This window comes from Polypterus senegalus, chromosome 15 (assembly GCF_016835505.1).
Source record: "Polypterus senegalus isolate Bchr_013 chromosome 15, ASM1683550v1, whole genome shotgun sequence".
Classification (NCBI taxonomy): domain Eukaryota; kingdom Metazoa; phylum Chordata; class Cladistia; order Polypteriformes; family Polypteridae; genus Polypterus; species Polypterus senegalus.
Genome location: NC_053168.1, coordinates 55,068,231 through 55,093,964, shown reverse-complemented (window position 1 = coordinate 55,093,964; position 25,734 = coordinate 55,068,231). Strand labels below are relative to the sequence as shown.

General features: G+C 37.5%; 1 protein-coding gene across 1 annotated transcript in view; it reads right to left on the bottom strand.

The window, feature by feature from the left end:
- macc1 (MET transcriptional regulator MACC1) overlaps window positions 1-19,669 on the bottom strand; it is a 30,738-nt gene extending 11,069 nt beyond the window's left edge. Inside the window, exons 1-2 of the mRNA XM_039737049.1 lie at window positions 19,539-19,669; window positions 9,211-9,341 (exon numbers count right to left, since the gene is read on the bottom strand). Of these exons, the coding sequence (XP_039592983.1) occupies window positions 9,211-9,325 (115 nt within the window). The 5' untranslated portion in view covers window positions 9,326-9,341; window positions 19,539-19,669. The remainder of the gene's footprint in view (window positions 1-9,210; window positions 9,342-19,538) is intronic.
- Window positions 19,670-25,734: the final 6,065 nt, after the last annotated feature.

Genomic DNA, 25,734 nt, shown 5'->3' with positions numbered 1-25,734 from the left:
AGCAAGATTACTCTTGGAGTGACTGGCATGTGGCACTCTTATCTGCAGCATATCTGGCACAGATGGATATGCGATTGTTATATAGGAATTTGCTGCCCTGGATGTCCAGCTGTACCAAGTTAGGGCTATTCTCTCCGTTGACCTGAGAAATGTGCCAATGCTTTGCTTAAGAACTTAATTGAGCCTAAGTACAATAACTTCACTTATTTGCTTTCTGGTTGGTATATTATATCAAACCATAGTTCCAAAACCTGGATCATCAGTCGAAAGTCCTCGTTTTCAACAATAGTGTAGGACCGCTTATCTTTAGAAATAAAAACTGCTATATATTCCAGTATTTTTTGGGGACAAGAAGCAAATGAAATGGAAGCTTGGAGCTAAATGTGGTCTCCAGGGTAGATTTAGGCTCTACTCATTTGGATGTCAACTGAGATTGTTTATGGGCGACGTCAGGATGAATGATTTTTCAAATTTGAGTTGCACAGTTTACATATCCATCTTAAAAATGTTGGGAAATTAACGCACTTTCTAAATAAGTAGGACTCTGAAAAGCTAATTCATGCATTTATTTCTAGTAGGATTGACTGCTGCAATGTGATGTTTACTGGATGCTCAAACTGTTCTTTATACAACTTCCAGTTAATCCAAAATACTGCTGCAAGAATTATTACAAGAACATGAAAATACAAACACAACTCCAGTTCTTAAATCCTTACACTGGCTCACGGTTAAGTTTAGGGCAGATTTCAAAATCCTCCTTTTAACACATAAAGCCTTAAATGGCCAAGGTCTGGCTTAATTATCTGAGCTTATCACGACTTACAAACCAGAGCGCACATTAAGATTCCAAGATGCCGGTCTCCTTATGATTCCAAGAATTAATAAAATAACAGTGCGAGGTTGAGCTTTTAGTTACAGGGCCCCTGAACTGTGGAACGGTCTGCCTGCTACTATAAGAGATGCCCCTTCAGTATCAGTTTTCAAATCCCAGCTCACTACTCAAGACTCACTACTTCAGTTTAGCATATCCTGACTAGAGCTGCAGATTAACTGTACAAACTGCATCTCTGGTGATGCTCATTAGCACTAAAACAAGTAATATGATAGTTATAATTTGTTACTAACCCTCCACCTATTCTGTTTCTCTTCTCTGTACTTAAATGTAGCACTTGGTGCCACAGTGCCAAGTTGGTGCCAAGTTTTTTTGCCTGCCTAAGGTAAAGTCATCTCTGATGGAGGATTGCAGGAATCATCGGGTGGAGTGATCCTTTCATCGTATTGGCTGGCCTAGCAGTGTCTCAGCTATGGAATGGCCAAACAGGGGAGGCAGCTAGATGGCAGAGATCTCCAGGACTCTAAACAAATCTAATTAAGTGATATCATCTACTGTTAAATTCTGCTCTGTACTTGTAATATTTTTATTTTACTATTATATTGTATTGAGGATTACTTGTATCCTTTTCTGTTTGTTGTATTGTATTGAACCCCTTCTTTTTGACACCCACTGCATGCCCAACCTCCCTGGGAAGGGTCTCTCTTTGACCTGCCTCTGTCAAGGTTTCTTCCACTTTTATCCCTACTAGGGATTTTTGGGGGAGTTTGTTCTTGCCTTCTTAGAGAGTCAAGGCTGGGGGGCTGTCAAAGCCCACTGCGCCACTTCTTTTGTGATTTTGGGCTATACAAAAATAAATTGTATTGTATTGTATTGTATTGTATATGGCTTTGCTTTTATCCACTTCTTTACCAAAGCACTGTTTGAATTCGTAGTAAGTCCACACATCTGATATAAGTGTCGAAGGTGCCGATGTCAGTTGGGGGAGAACACACCATTTTATGCAAATTAGAAAAGAGCTTTTACCATAGAAAGTCACACACATTAGCAACATCTACTAAATTGGACGCCAAAAATGAACACAAAAATCTACATATAGTAACTGAGAAGGATAGACATTCACAAAATTGATCTTCAGCCTTTATGAGTCGATACTGAATAGTTTAAAAGAAACAACAATTAATTGGAAAAATCAATTTTTACCCAAGTCTATCACAAGTGTACAAGGTAGGGGTGATCACCGAAATAACATTCAACTAAGAACATTTCAATCTAGAGGAAAGAACAGCTGCTGAAAATACGGAACAGAGATACAGGAAAAGAAATATCAGAATATATAACTCATCACCCCATGTTGTAGACAGAGTACAAGAAAAGGAAATCTAATGGAGTCACATTATTGTCAAAGAAAAATAAGGTGTATTTGAAGTGGACTAATTTAAACAAATAACTACCAATTAGAGTAGTAAATACGAATGATCTAATGAACAACTGTTCTTATTAATTCACAACTACAGGTAAAAACCATGAATACATTGATCCTTCTTGTAGAGTTTTAATATAAGATACTGGTGGTAGTATAATAGTTTATATTGTGTATTTGAGGAACCCATTTTAACCCTTTTAACCCGTTTTCCACAAAATATATAAAAATTGTTGCTTTTCAGTGGTTTTTTCACCATGGTAGCAATGTACCCAATCTGTGAGAAGAAAAAAAATATCTTTTAAAGGTTAATGTTCCATGACACAATTCAAGAAAAATCATTTCACACTGATTAAGAAACATGCTTGCAAACTTAGCTTATTGCAATTTGAGGACAACATTAACTTTTAATACATTTCTTGCAATGTGAATTGATATCCTTTTCCTATTTTATTATGGTACGTGGTTTAGGATTCTTCCAGTTAGGCAAAATAATAAAAGAGCTAGCTGTATTATTTAAAATTATAACATTAAATGATTCATTTAGCAGGAATGTTTTACCAGGAGTTACCCTAAACAGAGATGTAAGAGGACAGTGAATCAAAGAATATCCAACAGGTAAGCAAAGATTTTATTCCTATTAGTATAGAGCAGATAGCATTCTCAATACATGAGGCTCACTAAAGCAGCTGCTTGACGACATTCACAATTACACATCTTGGATGGTGGAGGATGATGTGTGAAATTTACAAAGGATTTGAGTTAGACCAGATTTCATCCAAATTGAAGTGTATAAAAAAAGTAAAATCATGAGTAAGAATTATTTTTCAACATTAGTAATATCTTGGCTGTAAATTCATTTAATGATACCTTTATAAAAAATAAAGTATCAATTTGTCAAAACAAGAAAATTCCTGAGGGATTCCTAAATTCTGAATGCTAGTTTATATAGAAAAAAATCACTTCTTATTGTATAAAATTGCCTTCATTCTGGTTACTGCAAGCCTGCTCCCAACTAATGGGGCTGCACAAAGTGGCCATGCAGTGCTTTCTATATCCTTGGGTGAATGTGTGCATGTACAACCTGGAATTTCCAGTTTAGTTATGATTCCACTGATACTCTGCCTCTTTGACAGCTTGAAAGAAAACATAAAACCTACAAAAATGTCCGTCAACCTTAAACAAAAGCAGTTTAATAATGAATGGACTGAAAAATAAAGTATCTGTTTCAACAAATCCAGGACATTTGCTATGTAATTAGTCTATTGCTTTCATGAAAGAATACAATTTGAAAAGGCACTTGAATATAAACCACTCAGATGCTCTGAGACATAAAGTGCAATGTCCAATAATGAACTGAGAGAGCAGATGAGCTATCATCGATTGAATGGGTCCCAAGTAAGAATTGGCTCCTTCCGTATAGAATGGACTGTAAACGACCACATATTAGCTAATGTAGAGTAAACAGCGAAAGATAAAGTAAGGAAGAACATAATTTTATCCTGTCATAAAATACAGATACCACAACCATGAACAGAGTTGAAGTACTATTCTTTTAGAAAGATTGAAAAGGGCTAATGTAATGTCACTAGCTGTTGACAAATCCACCAATGGCAGCGACGCATAATAATATGTGAGATTTTTACACTAAATACACCAAATCACTGCATTAAACGAGAGCACAGGTGGGACCACCTGCTGGGCATTTCTGCCTGACGCACTTCTGACGGTGTCACTTTGCTGACTGCAGGGTCATTGGCCAGGAGCCACCCTTTACAATGATTAGTTCATGTACAAGCATACCAATCCCTGGTGATGCTTCAGCAGGGTTGAAGTATACATGTGTCAACTCCAACCCATAGCATAGCACACAAACTTAAAAACATTTATAATACTGTATGGCCAAAGTTCTCATTTATGCCACACAAGCCCAAAGGGTGGTTTGAATCAACAAGAAATTAAGTGAGAATATTCAAAGCTTTCAATTGAATTTGTAATATTCAAACTGAAAAATAACGGACATATTTTATAAATTCATCTGGAGGAAACTGAAATCCACTGAACAAAACCCAACACAAGGGTCAAAAACAAAACAAAAAAATCTAAGTCATAGTCAACTACCATATATGTAATGATTGGTTTTCTAGACTAGTATATGGTCACTTCCATTTTAGATAGGGATGCAACCATGCCTCCTGCTTTCGGATTAAAAACCAATCAGTGTTTTAGTAATCAAGAAGTCTATCTACCAGTCAGCACTATTTTTCCATTTGTGATGATTTGCTGTAATGTTCTGCTTTACTAAATAACAGAGTACTCCTCTCATATCTAGAGAATCATATAATGAAGCTGATAACAGAATACAAGTACTTCAAAAGTACTGTAGTATTGGCATGAATATGAAGAGTGATAAGTAGTACTGATGCACACATTGAGCAAAAGTATGATATACCAGACTATTTAAAATGGGGCATAAATATGACAAAACATTCATACCAGAATGTAAGCAGCACTGACATGCTGACTGAATGTAACAACTACATAATGAACTTACACTTTGTACAGGATAGTAACCAGCATAAGTGGAGGTCAAGGTGAATGGCAGAAGAGCATTAATCTGTTGTCTGTTTTTACCTGCATTTTTATTACTCTTTAATTTAATATTGCTTTTTTTTTTTTATCAGGATGCTGCTGCTGGATTTAGGGCTGCACGATTAATCTTTTTTTTGTCATAACGATATTTAAGACCCACGATCAGTTAATAAATATCGTCGCGATTTTACAGTATAAATACCAAACTGTTTTTTATGGGCGGAGTTTACGGATTGGACTGCGTCACTATGACGTTACTGCGTCTAGATTGCAAGCGCTTTCTGAAGCAGTAGAAGTCAATAGCAGCAATAACAGTCAGTCAGAATAAACATATGATGGCGGAGCAACGTGAGGAAGGTGCAAAAGTGCGATCGTTAGTTCCTAAAAAAGTGTCATACTCAGTTGTCTGGAACTATTTTGGTTTCGAGGAATGTGATATTGATCAGGTACGAGTCTTGTGCAAACTTTGCTCCTGTTCCGTCCAAACGTCCCAAGGTAACACAACAAATCTCATTAACCACCTTAAAAGCCACCACAAAGTACACTATCAAGAATTTCAACGACTGAAGGCACAAACAGCAACAACAAAAAATTACCAGCCATCCACAACACAGACAACAATATCAGGGACATTGTTCAACGCAATACCATATCTGCCTAGCTCGCAAAGACACCGGGAAATAACAGAGGCGATCACGTACCATATAGCCAAGGATATGTGTCCAATAACCACCGTGAGCAGTGAGGGGTTTAAAAAAAAATGATCGCAAAGATATAGCATTCCCTCACGCAACCATTTTTCCAATGTTGCGCTGCCCTCGTTGTATGCGAAATGCCGAAAAGAAAGAGAAAGAGAAAGTCTCAGGCTCGGCCTTGAATATTTTGCTGCCACGACCGACTTATGGTCAAGCAGAACTGCGGAACCTTGTTTGAGCTTGACAGTTCATTTTATTGACAGCGAGTTTGAGATGAAAAGCAAGCTTTTGCAAACTTCGTTTTTCCCACAAGACCATACAGCGGAGTTTATTGCAGTGGGCCTCAAAGAAGAGATGTCCGCTTGGGGCTTGGTGGAAGAAAGACTTGTGTGCATCACAACGGACAACACAGCTAATATGATTAGGGCAGCATTTGTGAATAACTGGGCGAGGCTACACTGCTTTGGTCACAGACTTCATTTAGCCATCGGTAAGTTGTATGTTTTTTTCCCCAGATATATTGAAACAATTTGACAATTTAAAAATATTAATTGTTGTTGTTGTTTTAGTGATATTATAATCAGGGGTGCACATAACTGGTACGCAGGTACACATGCGTGGCAAAAATGATGAACGTGTAACGTCATTTTGTTACTATAGCGCTTTCGCGTACAAAACAGAAGAGCTCTTGACTGTGACCGTTTTTTGACAGCATGCGATTAAAATTTCACCTTCACCATTTGTTTTATGTCCTTTCAGTTTAGGTACTGCATTTATGTTCAAAAAGTGTTTATTTTCCTCCGACTCAGGACCCTATTTATTTTATTTCGGTTTAATCACAAAAGAACAACTGATTCTTTCATACCATTTTTAATGAAACGCAATACATTTGTTTAATGCATATTACGCTCAAGACGCAACCTTGTGTTCCGTCAAGTTGCACAATAACGATAAAAACAATAAAACCTTAAGGGAGCGATCTGCACTTATTAAGACCTTGCTGCGGAGTGCGCACCAAACACCAGCTCCTGCTACTCACCTGAAGAACACACTAAAAAAGTTATGCGCACCCCTGATTATAATGACACATTATAATGACAATGAGTCATATGTCTACAGTATAATAATCATCATTTTTATTCTGCTAATCTATCAAATTAGATACATTTAAAAGTTAAAAAAATATTTGATTAGTCAAATACTATTACGTTAATGTTTGTGAACCCAGATGAGTATAGAATAAGTGAGTGTTTATTATTTATTAATAAATGTTTGATAATTGTCTTATGTAGGTGTATATAATTAGTGAAATAAAAAACTTTTTTTTTTTTTTATTTCTGATCAAAAGTTGCATAAACAACAAGAGGCTTCCTGTGTCTTACTGTTTTTTTTTCTGATCATGTTTATTTCCTGAAGAGAATGCCATGAAGGATCCAAGAATTGACCGGGCTGTGGGGCTCTGTAAAAAGTTGCCAAGCTCCTTCTCTTACAGCTGGAAGCGTAAGAGAGAGTTTTTAGCTGCACAAAAGGAGATGAAACTCCCAGAGCACTCACTGAAAACAGAGTGTCCAACAAGGTGGGGATCACGTCAGGTCATGATAGAGAGAATCATCGTGCAGCAAAAGGCCATTGCACATGTCCTGTCCTCTGACAAGAAGTCTCGTCATCTTATCCCAACATGGCAGGACATGGATGTACTAGAGGCAATAAACAAATCCTTGCACCCTCTAGTTAATTTTATAGATGCACTGTCTGGCGAGAAGTACGTCAGCGTGTCATTTGTTAAGCCAGTTCTTCATCTTTTCAACGCATCAATCTTGAAAGTTAAGGATGAGGATACTGACCTGTCAAGAGCAATCAAGTCTAAAATTTTGGAGTACCTAAACGAAAAATACAGTGACCCAGACATCCAAGCTCTATTGGACATGGCATCTACAGTGGATCCACGATTTAAGATGAGATACACGGCTGAGGACAACAAAACAACAATTCAATCCAGACTCAAAGCTGAGATGCAGACTTTGGCAATGATGGTAATAAAAATGAGCTGCACTGAGATCTGTATTAGCGTTTTGAGTCTCAATTAGTTAAATTTGTTCTAAATGCCTTTTTCTGTGTTTAGGTGCCACCCCAAGAAACAGCACAAGAGAGGAGGATGCTGAAGCTGGATGTGCCCCAAAGAAAAAGATGACTTTAGGAAGCTACTTTAAAACTGCTGAACAAGCCTTGCCACCTAAAACCAGAAATCCAGTGTAGCCTGTGAGCTGGAATCTTACTTGCAGTTAAGTTACCTGGATAGTGAGGGGGACCCATTAAAATGGTGGAAAGAACATGAAAAGATCTACCCAAGGCTTTCAAAAGTGGCAAAAAAATACTTGTGCATACCAGCCACAACCTCTTGTTCAGAGAGGGCTTTTATAGTTCCGGTGGAAATATAGTTACTTGCTTGCGGTTTTCCCTAAAGCCCGATCAAATTGACAGGCTTGTGTTCTTAGCCAAAAATCTGTAACATGTAAAAATTTTTAATTCTTATTTGATTTTATTACAAGTTGATGTAAAAGAGGCAAATTTTATTTATTTACCACAGCTAAGAAAAACTCTCCATTCTAAACATGTTCGGTTTGTTTATTTATCTTTATTTGTGGCTGTAAAGTGCAATAAGAATACACAAGTGAATAAAAGTTCATTACCAAAGGAATAATCGTCATTATTAATCATGATAAAAGTTTTGAGCAAAATAATCGTGATAATCATTTTTTTCTGTTATCGTGCAGCCGTAGCTGGATTATGTGAATTTCCCCTTGGGGATTAATAAAGTATCTATCTATTTAATTATTATCTATGTATAGAAAATCCACATGACAACATTGCTAAGATCTAGCTTCTTATACAGATACCTGGCACCCATTATTTTACAGTAGTTGTCAAAAATAAGGTAGAAACAAAAAATAACTTATGATTATGGAGTTGTTATGCTGTACAAAAGCACAAAGTTAAACAGTAATGTTAAAATGCTACACAGACTATAACATTTTCTTTTGCTCCACTGTGTAATATGGTTATTAAAAAGCATATTGAAACTGTCTAAACATGATGCTAATTAGCAAAGAAAAAAATATCTTCATGAGATTTTGAATTGATTTTTGGATCAGTATTAATTTGAGTAGAATATACTGTATATGTTCTGTATCCACAAGGGCTTCCATCGAGTGCTCTTGGTCCCTCTCTCATCTTACATACTGTACATGCATGCTATGTTAATTGGTTACATTAAATTACTGTGGTACAAGTCACTGCCTTTCTGGATTTCCAGCAATGGACTCTTATCCAAATACACTACTTACTAATTTAGGCCAGAAGTTTCTGGAACAGCATCTATTTCCCCAAGACAAGGAGATAAGAAGAATGGGATCAGTCCATGCAAGAAATGATAGACAAATACATAGAATGGTGACAGAAAAGTTATTATGTTACTTTCCTGTATGTGGCTGATCCCAGATATTTGTCAGGGCAATCTGGGGTTGTATTTATGTATTGTGCTTGTCATAAGAATGAAATACAACACATTATTTTAATAAAGCAAAATCTTATTGAAAAACAATGTTTTATTATTAAGTGCCGAAACTTGTTTACTTATAGTTCTTAATACAAGTACCACAAAACAGTACCTTTTAAAGAATTATTGTTTATTGGACTTTCATCATCAAGATCAATCAGCGTTCCCTCCGATCTGCTTCGTACTATGCCCCCAGAATGAAAAGACTGAGCTCGAACAGTTGACATTTTTTTCCCCGTACACCTGAAACATTAAAAAGTAGACTGTAAAATGTGGACAAGATGGAACAGTAACTGCTACCTGTAAACATTATACTAAAATGTGATGTTATACATGTGGAGAACTTCTTCACTTTCAAGTTATTATAATTACTCATTTAGTGATGTTTACAGGTCTAAGCTTCATTGGAGAAATAATTTTTATCACAAATTATACTGTACACACTCATGTTTTTCCAGAAAGCACTTGAAAAACGTTAAAACTAATAATGTTGGTTTTGCCCTTAAAGCATGAAGAGATCATTTAGCACATCACTTACATTTAGATTATAAAAGCAGTTAATCATCCTTTGAGAGCTTGCAACCAAAATTAGGAGATAAACTGACAGAATATATTGAAATACAGCCTACAGACTGAATGTTACTGTATACAATAGAATATTTGTCATTAAAGCACAAAGAAAAAATAGGAACATGCACTATCCTTTAGAGAATAAATAACTACATTAAAAACTGAAGGTCATTTAAAAAAAAAAAAAAAAAAGAGTAGAATAGTACATGGTTGATTATTATCAAACTTATGGACAAAGAATTAGTGATTAGGTTACATGGTCATTTAAACTGATCGAGCTGCCGCGAGACACTCTGCGACTTCACAGGATTCCTCTCCCCTCCCGTCTCACCAGAAATGGTTTTTCTGTTTCAGCAAAGGGAAATGGTAAATCCTGCTTTCACCTGCTTGCTTGGAGAACAGGGAGAGTTTTGCCTGAAATGATTTAACATGCACATATATTTAATGTGCAAACAAGCTATTGCCCTGAAGTTTGAGTCAGTTCATTCAACTTTTCCATAATGTCAATAGCAAACATGAAGTCTGACTTCCACTCTTCATTAACAATGTTAGTAACAAAGTCACAATCAATACCCTTCATCTCCAGGAACATAACTATTTCTTCCTTGAGATCCCACACTCGCCTCAATATCTTGCCCAGATTCAGCCAGCGGACACTGCTGTGGTAGATATCAGAATGTTCAATTTCCATATCTTCAAGCAGTGCCTTGAACTGCCTGTGGTTAAGTGCCTTGGCTCTGATGAGGTTTATCACACTGACAACTGGGTCAATAACATGCTTGATATTCAATGCAGCTTTACACAGACTTTCCTGATGAATGACACAGTGAAGAGGTAAGAGGGTGTGGTCAGGGTGCTCTTTAATTTTATTATTCATCAACTTCACCAGACCTACGTTTTTCCCAGTTAAAGCATGCGCTCCATCGGTTGTTACACTTGCCATCTTATTCCACACCAACCCAGATCTTTCAACACAGTTCACAGCAGCACTGAATAAATCCTGGCCTGTGGTTGTGTCTTTGAGTGACTCAACACTAAGTAATTCCTCGGTAAGATCGAGAACGGGTGTTTATTCCCCGTATAAATACCAACAATTGTGCCGTGTCCTGTACATCGGTACTTTCGTCCAACGCAAGAGACTACCACAAAAAGTCTTTGCTTGCAGCTCAAAGTTGGAGCATCAGATGGTCACTTATCTTTTCAACACAGTTCTCCTTGATAAAGAAATGCTGTCAAATTTTGTTTTCTGTTCTGGACACAATTATTGCTGCATCTGACAAGCATTCCTTGATGAACTCGCCATCAGAAAAAGGCTTGTTCCGTTTTACAATGCTATGAGACAGCACCAAACTGGCTTTGGTTGCAGCATCTTGTATTAAAGACTGTTTGGTGAAAACAGTTTGCTGCTTCTTTAAATTGTTAACCAACTACTGGCATTTCCTTTTTGTCTCTTTGTTCGTTAAATTTGTGCCCGAAATCCAAATGTTTTGTTTGGTGGTGTCTTTTTTAGTGTCTTTTTAAATTGTACTCCTTAAAGACGTTCACACACTCATGGCACAGCAAAAAAACTGCTTTGCTCCCAACATTCGTGAAGCAGTACTTAACAGTCCATTCATCATTAAAAACACGACATTCATCCTCAATATTTCTTTTTTTGGCAGCACTCATAGTTAAATCAACGTCTATTTGCTTTTAAATTACAATTTTTACAAAACCTTTCAAAATGTGAACAAAAGCCACTTCCGGTTGAGCGGAAACGCAGTTTCGAATAGGGATGTTAACGATTAATGTCTAATCAATTCTGGAGCCCTAAAAAACAATTTAATATCCCTAGATTTGAATCAAATACTCGGACTATAATTTCAAAAATATAGTGAAAATTCTAATCGAACAAAATTAACATCAACGTAGGATCGCAACATGTGCGTGCCTATGGGCCGCATAATATACTCTGGCGGGCCGCAGTTTGCCCACCCATGACTTAGATGATGAATCAGGTGGCACGGTGGCACAGTGGTAGTGCTGCTGCTCTGCAATAAGGAGACCTGGGTTCGCTTCCTGGGTCCTCCCTGCGTGGAGTTTGCATGTTCTTCTCATGTCTGCATGGGTTTCCTCTGGGTGCGCCGGTTTCCTCCCACAGTCCAAAGACATGCTGGTTAGGTGTACTGGCGATCCTAAATTGTCCCTAGTGTGTGCTTGGGGGTTGTGTGTGTGTGTGTGTGTGTGTCCAGCGGTGGGCTGGTGCCCTGCCCGAAGTTTGTTCCTGCCTTGCACTCTGTGCTGGCTGGTATTGGCTCCAGCAGACCCCTGTGACCCTGTGTTAGGATATAGTGGATTAGACAATGACTGACTGATGAATGAATGCAAGATCTGTAAGGTGTTTACCATCATGCTGAATAAAAAAAAAAACATACTCCAAATGCGTAAAATAATTGTTCAAACCTATTATCAGGTATCGTGACTTCTAATACAACCAAGAAATCCAGTCAGCAAGATATGTACATATTTCATACAGATAAAAAACTAAAAAAAGTGTCATTCAAAACTAAACTGGTACATCAAGTATCCCAGGCTTCCAGTCATACCAGCCCTTCCCTGAACTCATAGCTGAACTCTCATTACTAATGGCTGAATCGTCCAAGTGATTTCTAAGGCACAGACAAAGAGAAAGTGAGGTTGGGAGAATGCGCTGATAGCATCCACTAGACAAACCACCTGGATTGGGATCCGATTGCATTATGTGACCCCTCAGCGCCACACTGGGACAACGCAAGGGTTTTTTTTGTTTTTTTTTATGGTGGCTAGAGTGCCAATTCTGCCACCAAACCCCCAAGTTTTCCCTGTAAGTTACATAAAAACAAATTGTGCAATGATAGAAGGCGCTGAAGGAGATTTTAAAACTTTAATCTTTGTGTATGCAAAACCTTAAAACTCAAATATAAAACTGTAGAATTGAATGGATGCACTTTGTCATAAAATTAGATTAGTTACAAAATATCCAGTGGTACATTATGTATGATGTGAAATAAATAACTAGATATAAGTATCTGTGAGAATGTGAAAATGTTATTCAAAGAGTGTCTTGTCTGTTTTATAAATACTCTGTTTTAGAAAATAGATTTTTGAGTTTTGGCTGAATAGTGTACTGCACTGTGTGTTGTCAGCTATTTTATCAAGTAAAAGTTTGGTCCAAGTACGTGTTCTTAATCTCTGATTGGACTAATGACACATTTCCATCTGTTTGCAAACACCACCAAAAAGAAAGGATATAAAGTTAAGAATAGACGCCTTCTTAATTAAGCACTTAATTAAGTACTTACTAAATGTTCACTGGCATGTTCTACTGCATTATGTGTGCTACTAGTGATTACAACAAAAAGTGGAGGCTAACGAAGCATGTCATCATGCCATTCATACTTTGACTACGTGATTTTACAGGGACTCAATTTGTACTGTAGAAACTCTTATTAATACCATTGATCAGTATGATTTTTGGTTGAAGGGAGGGTGTTATATAGATCTTTGACACCACAGGATTTTTTTTGCAGAAGCTCAATAAATAAACAAATACAAAAAAACATACACAATGGTCTGAACACACACCCGACTGACTAAAAATAAAGATTAATTCTGACTTGGCACTTACTGTGAGGCACTGTACAGGCATACTGCTTTTGGTAAATAGGTGCCCCACTAGTATTTTTTAACATTGGCTGACAGCAGTCACTCTAAATGTATCAGAGAGAGAGAGAGAGAGAGAGAGAGAGAGGATGTGCAGCATTGTTCATAACAGCAATTAGTTTGGTTTTCATTCTCTGAGCCTGCCCTTTCAATTAGCTTGTTGATTGGTCAACCTCTCTTAAAGTGATGTTACTGGCCCAACACAGTACGGTGTAGAAAATCACAACTGCCATCACAGAGTTGTAGAACATGTAAAGGATGCCATTATCCACATATATATTCCCATTGTTATATGAGAGATGTCCAGCCTGTCAGTGAGGTGTGCTTACTGACAAGTGATGACTTTAGTTGTTCCCATTACGATTTACATGTAAATAAATGTGAATGCAACAATCATTTTGTTTGTAATGCTTTTAACTTGTGGTTTTCAAACTTTTTAAGGATCTAACTAAGAAAAACAGTACCATGCCGGACCTAAAGGAGATGATTTATTACCATTATGAATGCGGAGCCATGCATACACAAATAAGATTCAAATAACAATAGTGATATAACTAAAGGGGGGGGCATGGTGGCGCAGTGGTAGTGCTGCTGCCTCGCAGTTAGGAGACCTGGGTTCGCTTCCCGGGTCCTCCCTGCATGGAGTTTGCATGCTCTCCATGTGTCTGCGTGGGTTTCCTCCGGGCGCTCTGGTTTCCTCCCGCAGTCCAAAGACATGCCGGTTAGGTGGATTGGCGATTCTAAATTGGCCCTAGTGTGTGCTTGGTATGTGGGTGTGTTTGTGTGTGTGTCCTGCAGTGGGTTGGCACCCTGCCCAGGATTGGTTCCTGCCTTGTGCCCTGTGTTGGCTGGGATTGGCTCCAGCGTGACCCTGTGTTCGGATTCAGCGGGTTGGAAAATGGATGGATGGATATAACTAAAAAATAATTAAAATACTTTTATCAAATGAATATTACTAAATGGCAAAAGTGAAAAGCAAATATATTGTTATATTGTTAATGAAAGAATAATTATAATTCAAAAAGAGGAAACAGGTTTCTATATCACTGTCAACCTAAATGTATAGTGTAAGCATTAGCAAACCTTAAAAAAAATAAAATAATCTTTATAACAGGTGAATAGTCACTTGGTAATTTCACCCATGGTATTGGAGAGTAGCGCATCTCTCCAGGCATACATCTCAGTTATACCGAGCTAGATAAGAAATAAAGTATTCAAAAAATGAATGTTTTAAAGCAGTTTATTTAATGTCTTAAATAACATTATTTTTTAAAAATAAAGTTTTTCAAGAAAGCTTCAACCTTTGTTTGCTTACCCCAGTTTTCACTTAACAATTCAATAAACCAAGTAATATACTGTATTTATCAGAGAATCAGTCATTTTAGGGGAGTATGCACAAATATTTATGGTTTTTGAAAGTCATGCTTAGAAAATACACGTCAGCTACTAAATAAGCATTTATTGCCAAATTTGCATGGTTGTCAGTTTAGGAGTGAGACAAACACAGTGAATTTAACTAAAAAGTTATGGTCACATATGGCTTACAATAAGGCCATAATAGCTCATACAAACAATACCACCATACAATGTCACTAGGGAAAAAAAAAGAACAAAAAAAAAAAAAAGAGAACACATCAGGCAGGCACCCATTTTCTAGCACCTATCACAACAACATCAGGTTGACAATCAACACCTGGGCATGGTACTGCCAAAAACTGTATATTCAAAGGAATTTGCTTCACTTTTAATTTGAAAACCCACTACTGAAGTAAAACCTACATTAAAAAGACTAAAAGATACGTTTAACAACGTGAATACTTAAACAATCATTAGAACCTCACAGCGCAATTTCAGTGTTCTATATATTACTAAAATTAATTCATTCTTAGTTTGTTTTAACTATATGTCACTCATCTTTTATAATCAAGGGGAAAAAAAGAAAAGTAGTAACAGGAGTTACTCTGAAAATTCTACCTAGATCTAAGAGTGTCACATTCATTCCTTCATCTGACTTAAAGCACAACTACGCAGAAACACAAATTACATTTTTATTATGTTCAAAACATTGCAAAGGACTCATAGAACTCTAGCTTGTGAAAAAAAAAATCAAAAAGAGAAAAAAACATTAATGACTGAAGTAAACTGCCGAAACAAGTTCAGTCACATTATTGCCAAAGTGCTAAAAATCTCCTTGACCATTAAATAAATTGGACTACCACTAAACCCACTTTAACAAAAATGAAACTTGCTCACATTGATAATGTTTTATATGACTTAAGAAACTATTTATAATTATTGCTATTATTCCAAGATATCTGCCTTTAATAGTTAAGGCCTTTCCATAAAAGACTTTTCAGTCAAGCAATGTTAGCACTGCTGACATGAGAAAATTAAACACTACCTCAGAGAGCACTGAATTAAAAGAATTACGGTTTACCCAACCGAGTATGCTGACAGAAAACAATGGTTCTTTTGTAAAAGACTGTTGAGACTGAATCTGAAACTTACAGTAAGTCAAGTGGATAATGCCTCAGAATATTAATGCATGTTACACATTTCACAATGTTAACTGTTAAACTGTGTGAAGGGAATAGGTGGTCATAGGTGGCCCACCTATTCCTTCACACAATTTAATGGTTGTTTATTATGAATGACTTTAAGAAACAATTAATGTAATTTAGACTGAATAATTAGATTTTTTTCCACCCTTTCTAGTACAGTACTGATAGGCAGTGAGTGCTTAGAGAAATTTATATATATATATATATATATATATATATATATATATAATATATATATATATATATATATATATATATATATACACACACACTGAGTGGTACTTGAAAGTTAGTGAACCCTTCAGAATTTCTTATAATCCTGCATAAATATGACTTAAACCATCAAATTTTCACACAAGTCATAAAAGTAAATTCAGCTAAACAAATAAGACAAAACTATCATACTTGGTCATTTAATATTTATTGAGAAAAATCACCTAGTATTATGTATCTGTGAGAGGCAAAAATATGTAAACCTAGCAGGTAATTTGAAGGCGAGATAAGAGTCAGGTGTTGTCAATCAATGTGATGATAATCAGGTATGAATGGGCACCCTGTGTATAATAAAAGAACCGGGTTCTGCCAAGGGCTTTAGCTTCAAACAGTATCTGTACAGCATACCACAGACAAGGATATCTCAGAAAAAGAGTTGTTAATGCTCATTGTCCTGTGAAAGGTTATAAAACCATCTCTAAAGGGTCCGGGCTGAACCAATCCACAGTCAGACAGATTGTGTACAAATGGAGGTTTAAGACTATTGTTACTCTCCCCAGGCTTGGTCGACCAACATACTGTAGATCACTCCAAGGTAAGGCGTGTGATTGTCCACGAGGTCACAAAAGAACCAAGGGTAACTTCTAAGCAACTAAAAGCCTCCCTGACATTGTTTAATGTTCATCAATCCAGCATTAGAACACTGAAAAAAGTGGCGTGCAAGGCAGGGCCACTGATTCCATCTACAGTTTGCTGTAAAGCATGTGGACAAGCCTAAAAGTTAATGGAGTAATGTTTTATGTACAGATGAAACCAAAACAGAACATTTTGATTCAAATGAGAAGCATTATGTTTGGAGAAAGAAAAAAACAACTGTATTCCAACATTAGAACCACATCCCAACTCTGAAATATGTTGGCAGCAGGATCATCCTTTGGGCCCATTTTCCAGCAACTGGGCCAGGACAGCTTGTCATTGTGGATGGGAAGATGAATTCTGAATCATACAAGTGAATTCTAAAGGAAAATGTCAGGACATCTGTCTGTGGACTACATTCTCAAAATAAACTCGTTCATGCAGCAAAACAATGACCCTAAGCACACAATTCGTTCAACCAAAGAGTGGTTGAAGAAGAATAAAATAAATGCTTTGAAATGGCCAAGTCAAAGTCTGGACCTTAACCCAATAGAAATGTTGTGGAAGGACCTGAAGGGTGCAGTTCATTTGAGAAAACCCAGCAACATCCCTGAGTTGAGGCAATACTGCATGGTGGAATGGGCTAAAGTTCCTCCAACATAATGTGCAAGTGTTATATAGCGGGAGTTGGTGTAGTAACTGGGGATAGATGCGCCTGCATGTGAAGGTGCAGTCTTTCTCAATTGCTTCATCGCCTTCCTGCAGTGCACAATTAAGATGCAACGCCCACAGAGCCTTAGAAGAATGGGACGGCACAAGCAAATGGGGGAAATCAAAAAGAAAAAGGCCAGAGGTTAAAAGATGGAGAGTGAGGGTGAGATCAGGTGCAAGTCAAATGAGTGGATGAAAGGCAGACAGCTGGTGGAAGTCCCTCCTAGTGTGCAGATGGTGCTCAGTGGCTGATGACCACTCCAGATGAGTGACCTGGTAGCTGAAGTGGCTGAAGAGCTGCTCATTTGTAGCGACTTACCAAAGTGAGGCAGCGTGGCTACAGCGGAGTGAGGCCGAGAGGGCCATTCTGCTGGTGGTGCAAAGGACCATAAGGACGCAAGCCTGGTAGCAGGAGTCGGAGGCTCGATGGGATGCCCTGCCTGGAGCCAGAGGGGGCTGCAAGTGGCCCAAGCCAAGTACAAGCACTGAAGGCGGGCTGATCTGCTGATTAGGCACCGCCTTGGCCACAAGAGCCCATGTTGAAGATGGGAGGAAGGCAAGATGTCCGTTTTTAAGGACTGCAACCTTGGTTCATTGCTTTTAAAGACAGTTTTCTGCCAGTTGTTTTAATCTAATTTTTATGGATTTATTATTTATTTGATAATTCTCACCTGCACTAGCACTATTTACTTTATGGATTATTTATTTATGGAATATGTTGAAGCACTGCACTTTTGGACACAGTTTTCTTTAGTTGGTTTTTAATAAACGCACTGAGCACCTTTTCAATATTCCTTTGCTTTGTGTGTGTTTTGTCCTTATCTGCCAAACTTATCTGGTTATGTTATTGGGTTCAGGAGGCTCCCAGACAAGAGTGGGAGCATGGAGCCAACCTGCACAATCACTGCAAGACCTTCCAGAAAGTTAGTTGCAGTTATTGCTGGAAAAGGGGGTCACACAAAGTACTAAAAGCAAAGGTTCACATACTTTTGCCACTCACGGGTTAGTGACATTTTAGGAGAAGTGTGTCAATTTGATGAGGTTCTAGGTCTCATTTATGCAGAAACATGGAAAATTACAAAGGGTTCACACAAACAATTTTTTTTTTTTTTTTTGCAAAGAGGCCGTTTCAAAATTAGTATGTCCAGATGTAGTATGGTGTTTAGTAATGCAAGTTCTAATCTTTGCCCAGTCACGCACACGATCACCACTGCTAATCATGTTGGCATAAGAGGCAACTCCACTTTGGTTAGGTGCATGTGAATGATTGAGTGGGAGATAGAGGAAGATGAAACCAATTGCCATAGTTCCAAACAATTTCACTCGATCCAAGCACCCATCGATTGTGCCAATCCATGTTTTTATTTTATTTAGTTATTTGTATTGCGCTGCGAGACTGCACGACCTAAAAAGCAAAACTGGAGCAGGTGGGTTTGATTATGACTGGATATTACTAAGAATTAAAATAAACAAATTGCGGGGAATCACACTCTAACAGGAATAATCGATTTCAGCAAGGCTTGGGATACTGTCGCAGAGTTTACACTATTTAAGGATGCAATCTTATTTATATAAACGTAAATGTAACTGCGTAGTGGGTAAATACATAAACAGTGGAAAATATAAACCATGACACTAACAAAAAAACACAGCATTAAACACTAATGATGCCTGAAGAAAAGAATCTTCTATTTCAGAGCGTACCCACAACGACGTCCTGAAACGTGTCTCGCATGTTCGCCACCCCACTACTTCCTACAACAGCAAGGAATGTTGAGAATACAGAAACCGAGTCCCTACTCTGATTCTTGTTGTTTTCCTTTACTTCGTGCCGAAGTTACCCATGCGTCTTTACGCTTACAAACGCTTAAAAATAAAAGCAACGTTTGTACTACTGACACTAAAATTAAAGTACTAATTAAATTGTCATATTTTATTTAACTAATTAGATGACAAGTGCACTATGCAAATAAATTCTCATGACATTTTACGTGCTAGAAGAAAGCAAAATACAACGTCGGTAACTTGTTACTATTTACATAAACAGCTAATACTCCTAAAAACGTACCTGTCCGAAATCACGTCAAATTATTTTCTTTTATCCGTGTACTTCTTTTAAATTCAGCTGTCGTACAGCATACCACGATAACTTTGAAACTGGGAGCGCCACTTACAAACACACCTTACAGACTACACGCACAGCAGGTATTCAGGATGACAGAGGTGCATTCTGGGATTTATAGTTTAATGTTTCCATTTGATTCGTGAAGCAACAAGCTACTCGACTACAATACCCACAACCGCAGGCAAAAATACATTTAGATGCAATACCTGAATAATGAAGTGTCGTCACAAAACTGGTTTCGGTGGAAGGAAAGAGAAAATGTCACATAGCCATGGGTTGAGAATTCGCAACGATTTGCCCTAAACTATTCTTGGTTTTTTTAATATTTAAAAAAATATTATTTAAATCTTAACAAATTTAAATATTTCAGGTACGTCGAAGTATTTTCAATCCTGCGTAAACTATAATCATACAATAAAGCGGTTAATCCAAGTCAGTAGAGTATAGAGCCCCTTTTCTGTCTCGCAGAACACATTCGTAAACTGACATCGAGCCAGTCTTAAGTTACCAGTTTAACGATGCATGTCTCTGTGGATGTGGAAGCTCAGCCAGAATGCATGTAGGAAAACCAACAACGATGGGGAAAACGTGCGGACTTCACCAAAAGTGACTAGACATTTAATCCAGCTAGCGACGCTGGATCCGTGTTCCACCAGTGCTAGACGATGTACCACTTTGCTGCAGAACTGTAATCGGATACATAAAACATGTTGTCAGTTGATTAAGATCTTTATTTGTTTTAAAAAAAGAAAGAATTTGCAAACCTTATTGGGGTTTACTTTATGTGGAAAGCATTTTGAATGATTCTTTGATTTCCAGATAAATACATTATTTGATACTGTTTGGGTTGCTGTGTGTGTCGATCACCCTTAAAAAAGCCAGTTCCAAACAATACTATTCCATCCATCCATTTTCCAACCCGTTGAATCTGAACACAGGGTCCTGCTGGAGCCAATCCCAGGGCACAAGGCAGGAATCCAATCCCAGGTGGGGTGCCAACCCAACGCAGGACACATACAAACACACCAAGCACACACTAGGGCCAATTTAGAATCGCCAATCCACCTAACCTGCATGTCTGTGGGAGGAAACCGGAGTGCCCAGAGGAAACCCACGCAGACACGGGTAGAACATGCAAACTCCACGCAGGGAGGACCCGGGAAGTGAACCCAGGTCTCCTAACTGCAAAGCAGCAGCACTACCACTGCGCCACCATGCCACCCATGGAATAAGAATCCAACTCCTTATTCAGTTGGATGAAAAGTTCATTTGCCCATCTAAAAGTCCAGTTGCCTCTATCATATCTCTCCTATTTTCCTTCGCTTGATGCCTTCCACCCACCAGGTAGATTCTGCTTTTGCCCCCCACTCCAAATTCAGTAATCCTCAATGGGGAAAATTCTTTATTCCTATCCCAAAATTATACCTGAGGAAAACCCCAGAATCCCTATCTGAGATTAGGAACAAACCTCAATAGTTACCATGAAAACAGTTTAAAATATGTTCGTGTTGCTTCTGTCTACCTGCACCCCAGAATCTTTATTTATCTTCAAGTGGCCTGTCCACCAAAGTAAACTAAAATCTGCCTACATTATTCCTCCAGAATCTCATTTCAGTCCCACTTGTTCTTGTTAAAAGCCATATGCAGCTACTTGCCAGTCCTCTCCTTATTTTCTTTCATTGACATTCACGCATTTTTGCAATGTGCTGTATTGCCTATATCCTGCTGTTAGCAATTTTCACACCAGGATACTTCACTCACCTATCCTTGCCAATGTCTTCATACATGTTATGTAAGTCACAGGGCAGTATTTCATACTGATAATATTACTTATTATTTATCACTGTACCTTAATAAAGTGTACCCCTACCATTTACTAAAAGAAATTAAAATTAATTAAAAAAAAATTAAAATAAATAAAAAATTAAAGAAATTAAAATTCCTGGCCTACTGTATATATTTTTTGTCATTTTTATTTTTCCATTTATGACACTCTGATCTCTTCTTGGAGTAAGAGAAACTTTGTCAAAATTTCATTCTTGCCCTAGAATTATTAATGCACTATTTTGTTGTTGTGGAGGCATATAAATGACTTTAGATTTAGCAGTACAACATGAAATACTATGAATGAAAAGTGCAAAAATCACAGAAGTGGTTTTGCAAGTTGAGTACTAATGTGAACTTGAAGCATAGTGTTATTCTGTTATAAACTGTATTAGTATATGCTGAAACAGCTAAGGGGTTCCCAACTGATTTCACAAGATGGAAAAAAGTAATGGAACATTGATGAGGACCAGAAAGTCACAATATGTACCAGTGGGGAGACACAAACTCCATTATGACCGCATGTAGTTCTGAGAACAGTAACAGACCAGATTTCTTGTGTGCCACAGATAAACGCTTAAGAGTGAATAGATATGCTCAGGTTTTAATTTAAAACCAAAGTGCCCAAAAATAAATGCTTATTTGGAGGTGGAATTCATCATTTTTGATAAAGGTGCTACAGGGAAGTGAATGTGTTTCCTTTACTCCTCCAGTTGGTTATTCCCCAAAACATTAATAAACACAAATCTAAAAATTAATGGATATTTGATTTGGGTAATTTGCTGTATTAACAGCCACCATGAAATATTTGTTTAAATGAAAACTGGAAACTGTTGTTCAAGACTTGAGCAACAGAAAAGCTGTGAGGGTCAGACTCTAGAGAAGTGGTAATGGCTCTGCTGCATTACTGCACAAAATCATCATAAATATTTTAACCATTTTGCTAGTAAAAATATACCTGTTTTAGGAGAACCTTTAGATTTATTTAAATCATATTCACAGAATAAGTTTAGGAAGCTGAATATAATTTTCTTTCAATAGCTCATGTTGATGGTCAAATTTCAGGTGTTTACACCTATAACACTGAAACAGCTGCACCTGACTGTTCATTGTTTCTGTCAGTATTCATTGTTGCTGCACTGACAATTTGTCTAGTACAAGACAATATATTACAGGCTTCTTGGCTGCTAATGATGAGAATTAAATCAACAAACTCCTTGTCAATATCTGCTATTATATTTTAATAAGAAAGCATTTTTGTCATATCTTTCCACACCAAGAATAAAGCCAAGAGAACGTCCACTGCTAAAATGGTGTGTTTATTTTAAATAATAAGACATAAATGAAAGAGAAAACATAGGTGTAAACTCAAAACACCTTTCTGTCTTTTCAGGTGGTTGTCTTATCTATTAGGACAAATGGCTCACCTAAATGCCCATTTCCCAAGGACTTCACAAACACCCTCTTCCAATTACCTTATGTGCAACTCTTTCAAAATAGCATCCATAAAATAGATATTGCAATTAGAAGATTTTGACATTAAAAAGGTTTCATTAATACACATATTTAGATTTATAAACCTTCAGATAAGGGTGCAGTGGTGCCTTGGTTAAAGCTGCTGTTTCGCAGCTCCAGGCATATCTTTTAAATTCCTGGCCTGAATACAGTGCACATTCCTTCTTGTTTACATGTGCTTTTTCTTCAGCTTATTCCCACATCCTAAAATGGCAGGTTAGGATGGCTGACAAGATTAAATTGTTGTTGTATGAGTGAATGAGTGTCTATATGAAAATGCTTTGTTAAAGACTGACACCTATGCCCATGTTTATCAAGCTTCTCAGAGTAGGAAAATGGTCCTAACTGGCTCAAAACGCCTCATAAAGTAACATTTACTCAGACTAGCCATGGTTATTCCTGAGCTGTTTCTGAAGTCATATTAAATCTTCAAATGTCCCCAGTTGCCTCCCAGAGTTGCATGCAATGATCCCCCTTATCTTCTGCAAGACTCTCTTTATCTAATGTCCCAAGAGTCCCTGCAAGCCTTATTATATTTTCCTAATCTTTTAAAGTGAAAAACAAATGTTCCAGTGCTTCATGGAATACAGAGCAGAGCATACCTATGTGCCATGCTGCTGCTGATCACCCATTCTCCCCTATATGTCTTTAGGGTAACATTCTGGATACTAAAGTATTATTAACATTGTTGCAAAGTGGTAACAACTAATGCAGTCTTTGCATTTAGAAGGCCTTAACCTGCAATTGCTCCGTCCTGGGTATGACGTTAATCTGCATCCAGCCCTGCAAGTAGGCCCTCCAACCTGCAGGGAAACTTGAAGATTGGTGGCAGAATTGGCACTCCAGCCACTGAAAAAAAACCTCACACTGGTTCCATTCCATCTGAACTTGTGTGGTGTTGAGGTGTCACCTGTTGCATGACTACACTCAGGTCCCAATCTGGGATCCTGAGTTGGTTTGTCATGTGGTGGGTGCAGCAATGCGCTGTATCAGCACATGCTCCTAACCTATACAAAAGCATTGAGAAAAACAAAAAGGATTTCATATAGTGTTTATTGATAAGTCTAGCATCAAGCGGTCTCAAGGTGCATGAAAGAGTTAGGAGTACCAGAGAAGTATGTGAGGATTGTCCAGGATATGTACGAGAAAGTGAGGACACGGGTTGAAAGCAATGTTGGGGTAAAAGACAATATCTTAGTTAAAGTAGGTCTTCACCAGAAATCTTCTTTAAGTCCTTATCTCCTTGATCTGATCATGGATGTGTTCAGTCAAGGGATAAAAGACCAATCCCCCAGTATCTGATTTTTGTTGTTAACATTGTGTTTTGTAGCATCAGAAAAGATGACATGAAGTTGGAAGAATGGGGAAGATAGAAGGTTGAAGATAAATAGAAAGAAGACAGAATATATAGGGTTTAATGATGATTAGGATTCAAAATAAGCCTGCAGGGAGAGTTACTGAAAAGAGTGGATACATTTAAATGTTTTGTATCAGTGGTAGCCCAACATGGAAAACTACTGTAGATAGCGCATAGAGTACAGTGTGGATGAACAAGTGGGAGAAGGTATCAGGAGTATTGTGTGATCGAATAATTAAGGCAAAGGTTAATGGTAAGGTTTTTAAGACAGTGGTAAGACCAGCAATGATGTATGGAGCTGAGACATTGGCAGTAAAGAGAGTTCAGAAGAAGTTTGATGTTGCAGAAAGGAGAATGTTGAGGTGGATGTGTGGAGTCACAAAAAAGACAGAATAAGAAGTGAGACAATCAGAGGAACAACAAAAGTGAGAGAGATATCTCAGAAAGTACAGGAAATTAGGTTGAAATGGTATGGACATGTGATGAGGAGAGACAATACATATGTTGGTGAAAAAGTGATGCAAATGGAAGTACAAGGGAAGAGAAAACAAGGGAGGCCAAAACAGAGGTGGATGGATAAAGTAAAATAAGATCTGAAGGAAAAGGGCTTAACTGGTAAGAAGGTGCAGGATGGAGCTGTTTGGAGAAGGTTGATCAAGCACATAAACCCCACATAGAAGTGGGAAAAGATAAAAAGGAAGAAGAAGAAGAAGAAGTCAAACTTTTAGTGCAGTTCCTAGGAGCAATTCTGAGATGGTTGATTAATTCAGGTAATTGCCTAGGGTTGATTCTGCCATGCCCCTGATTTCAGAGGGACAGGCCTCTGTGCCCTGAAGTCATGTAGTGGAATGAGCAGAAAATGGGTAAAAGGAAAAAAAAATGGAAAGCTTTGTTATGATAATTGAAACCCTGTAATTTATTTATATGTATACATACAATGAAACTAGGAAACAAGAACTGTAATTAAGCAAGGGTTTCCATATGAAAACAGTTGATTTTAGTTAAAAGAATGATGGGAGCCAAAATGAACATGCATACAGAGCCAATTTAGATTCATCAGGCCAAATACTGTATGAATGTGAGAGGAAAACAAGAGTACCTGTAGGAAAACCCATACCGATAAAGAGAGAGTATGCAATACCCCCTTCTCTAGCACTTTAACTAAAAATAAATGTCAATAATTATTTCTGGAAAAATTAACAAGTGGCCAAGTCAACTGAAGTGATACATGAGTCTTGTATTAATGTGATGTATTCAAAATATTCAATAAGTGATGAAACTTTATAAGGACAAGTGACTTACAATTTAATTTTTGTTTCATTTTGTTCACCATGTGTGGCAATTCTGGTATATCCTTTAATTGTTAGAAAACTGAAAAGAAATTGAAACTTACATGAAAGTATATTATAAATTAACATTTATTTATGGATTGCCCAGGGAAAT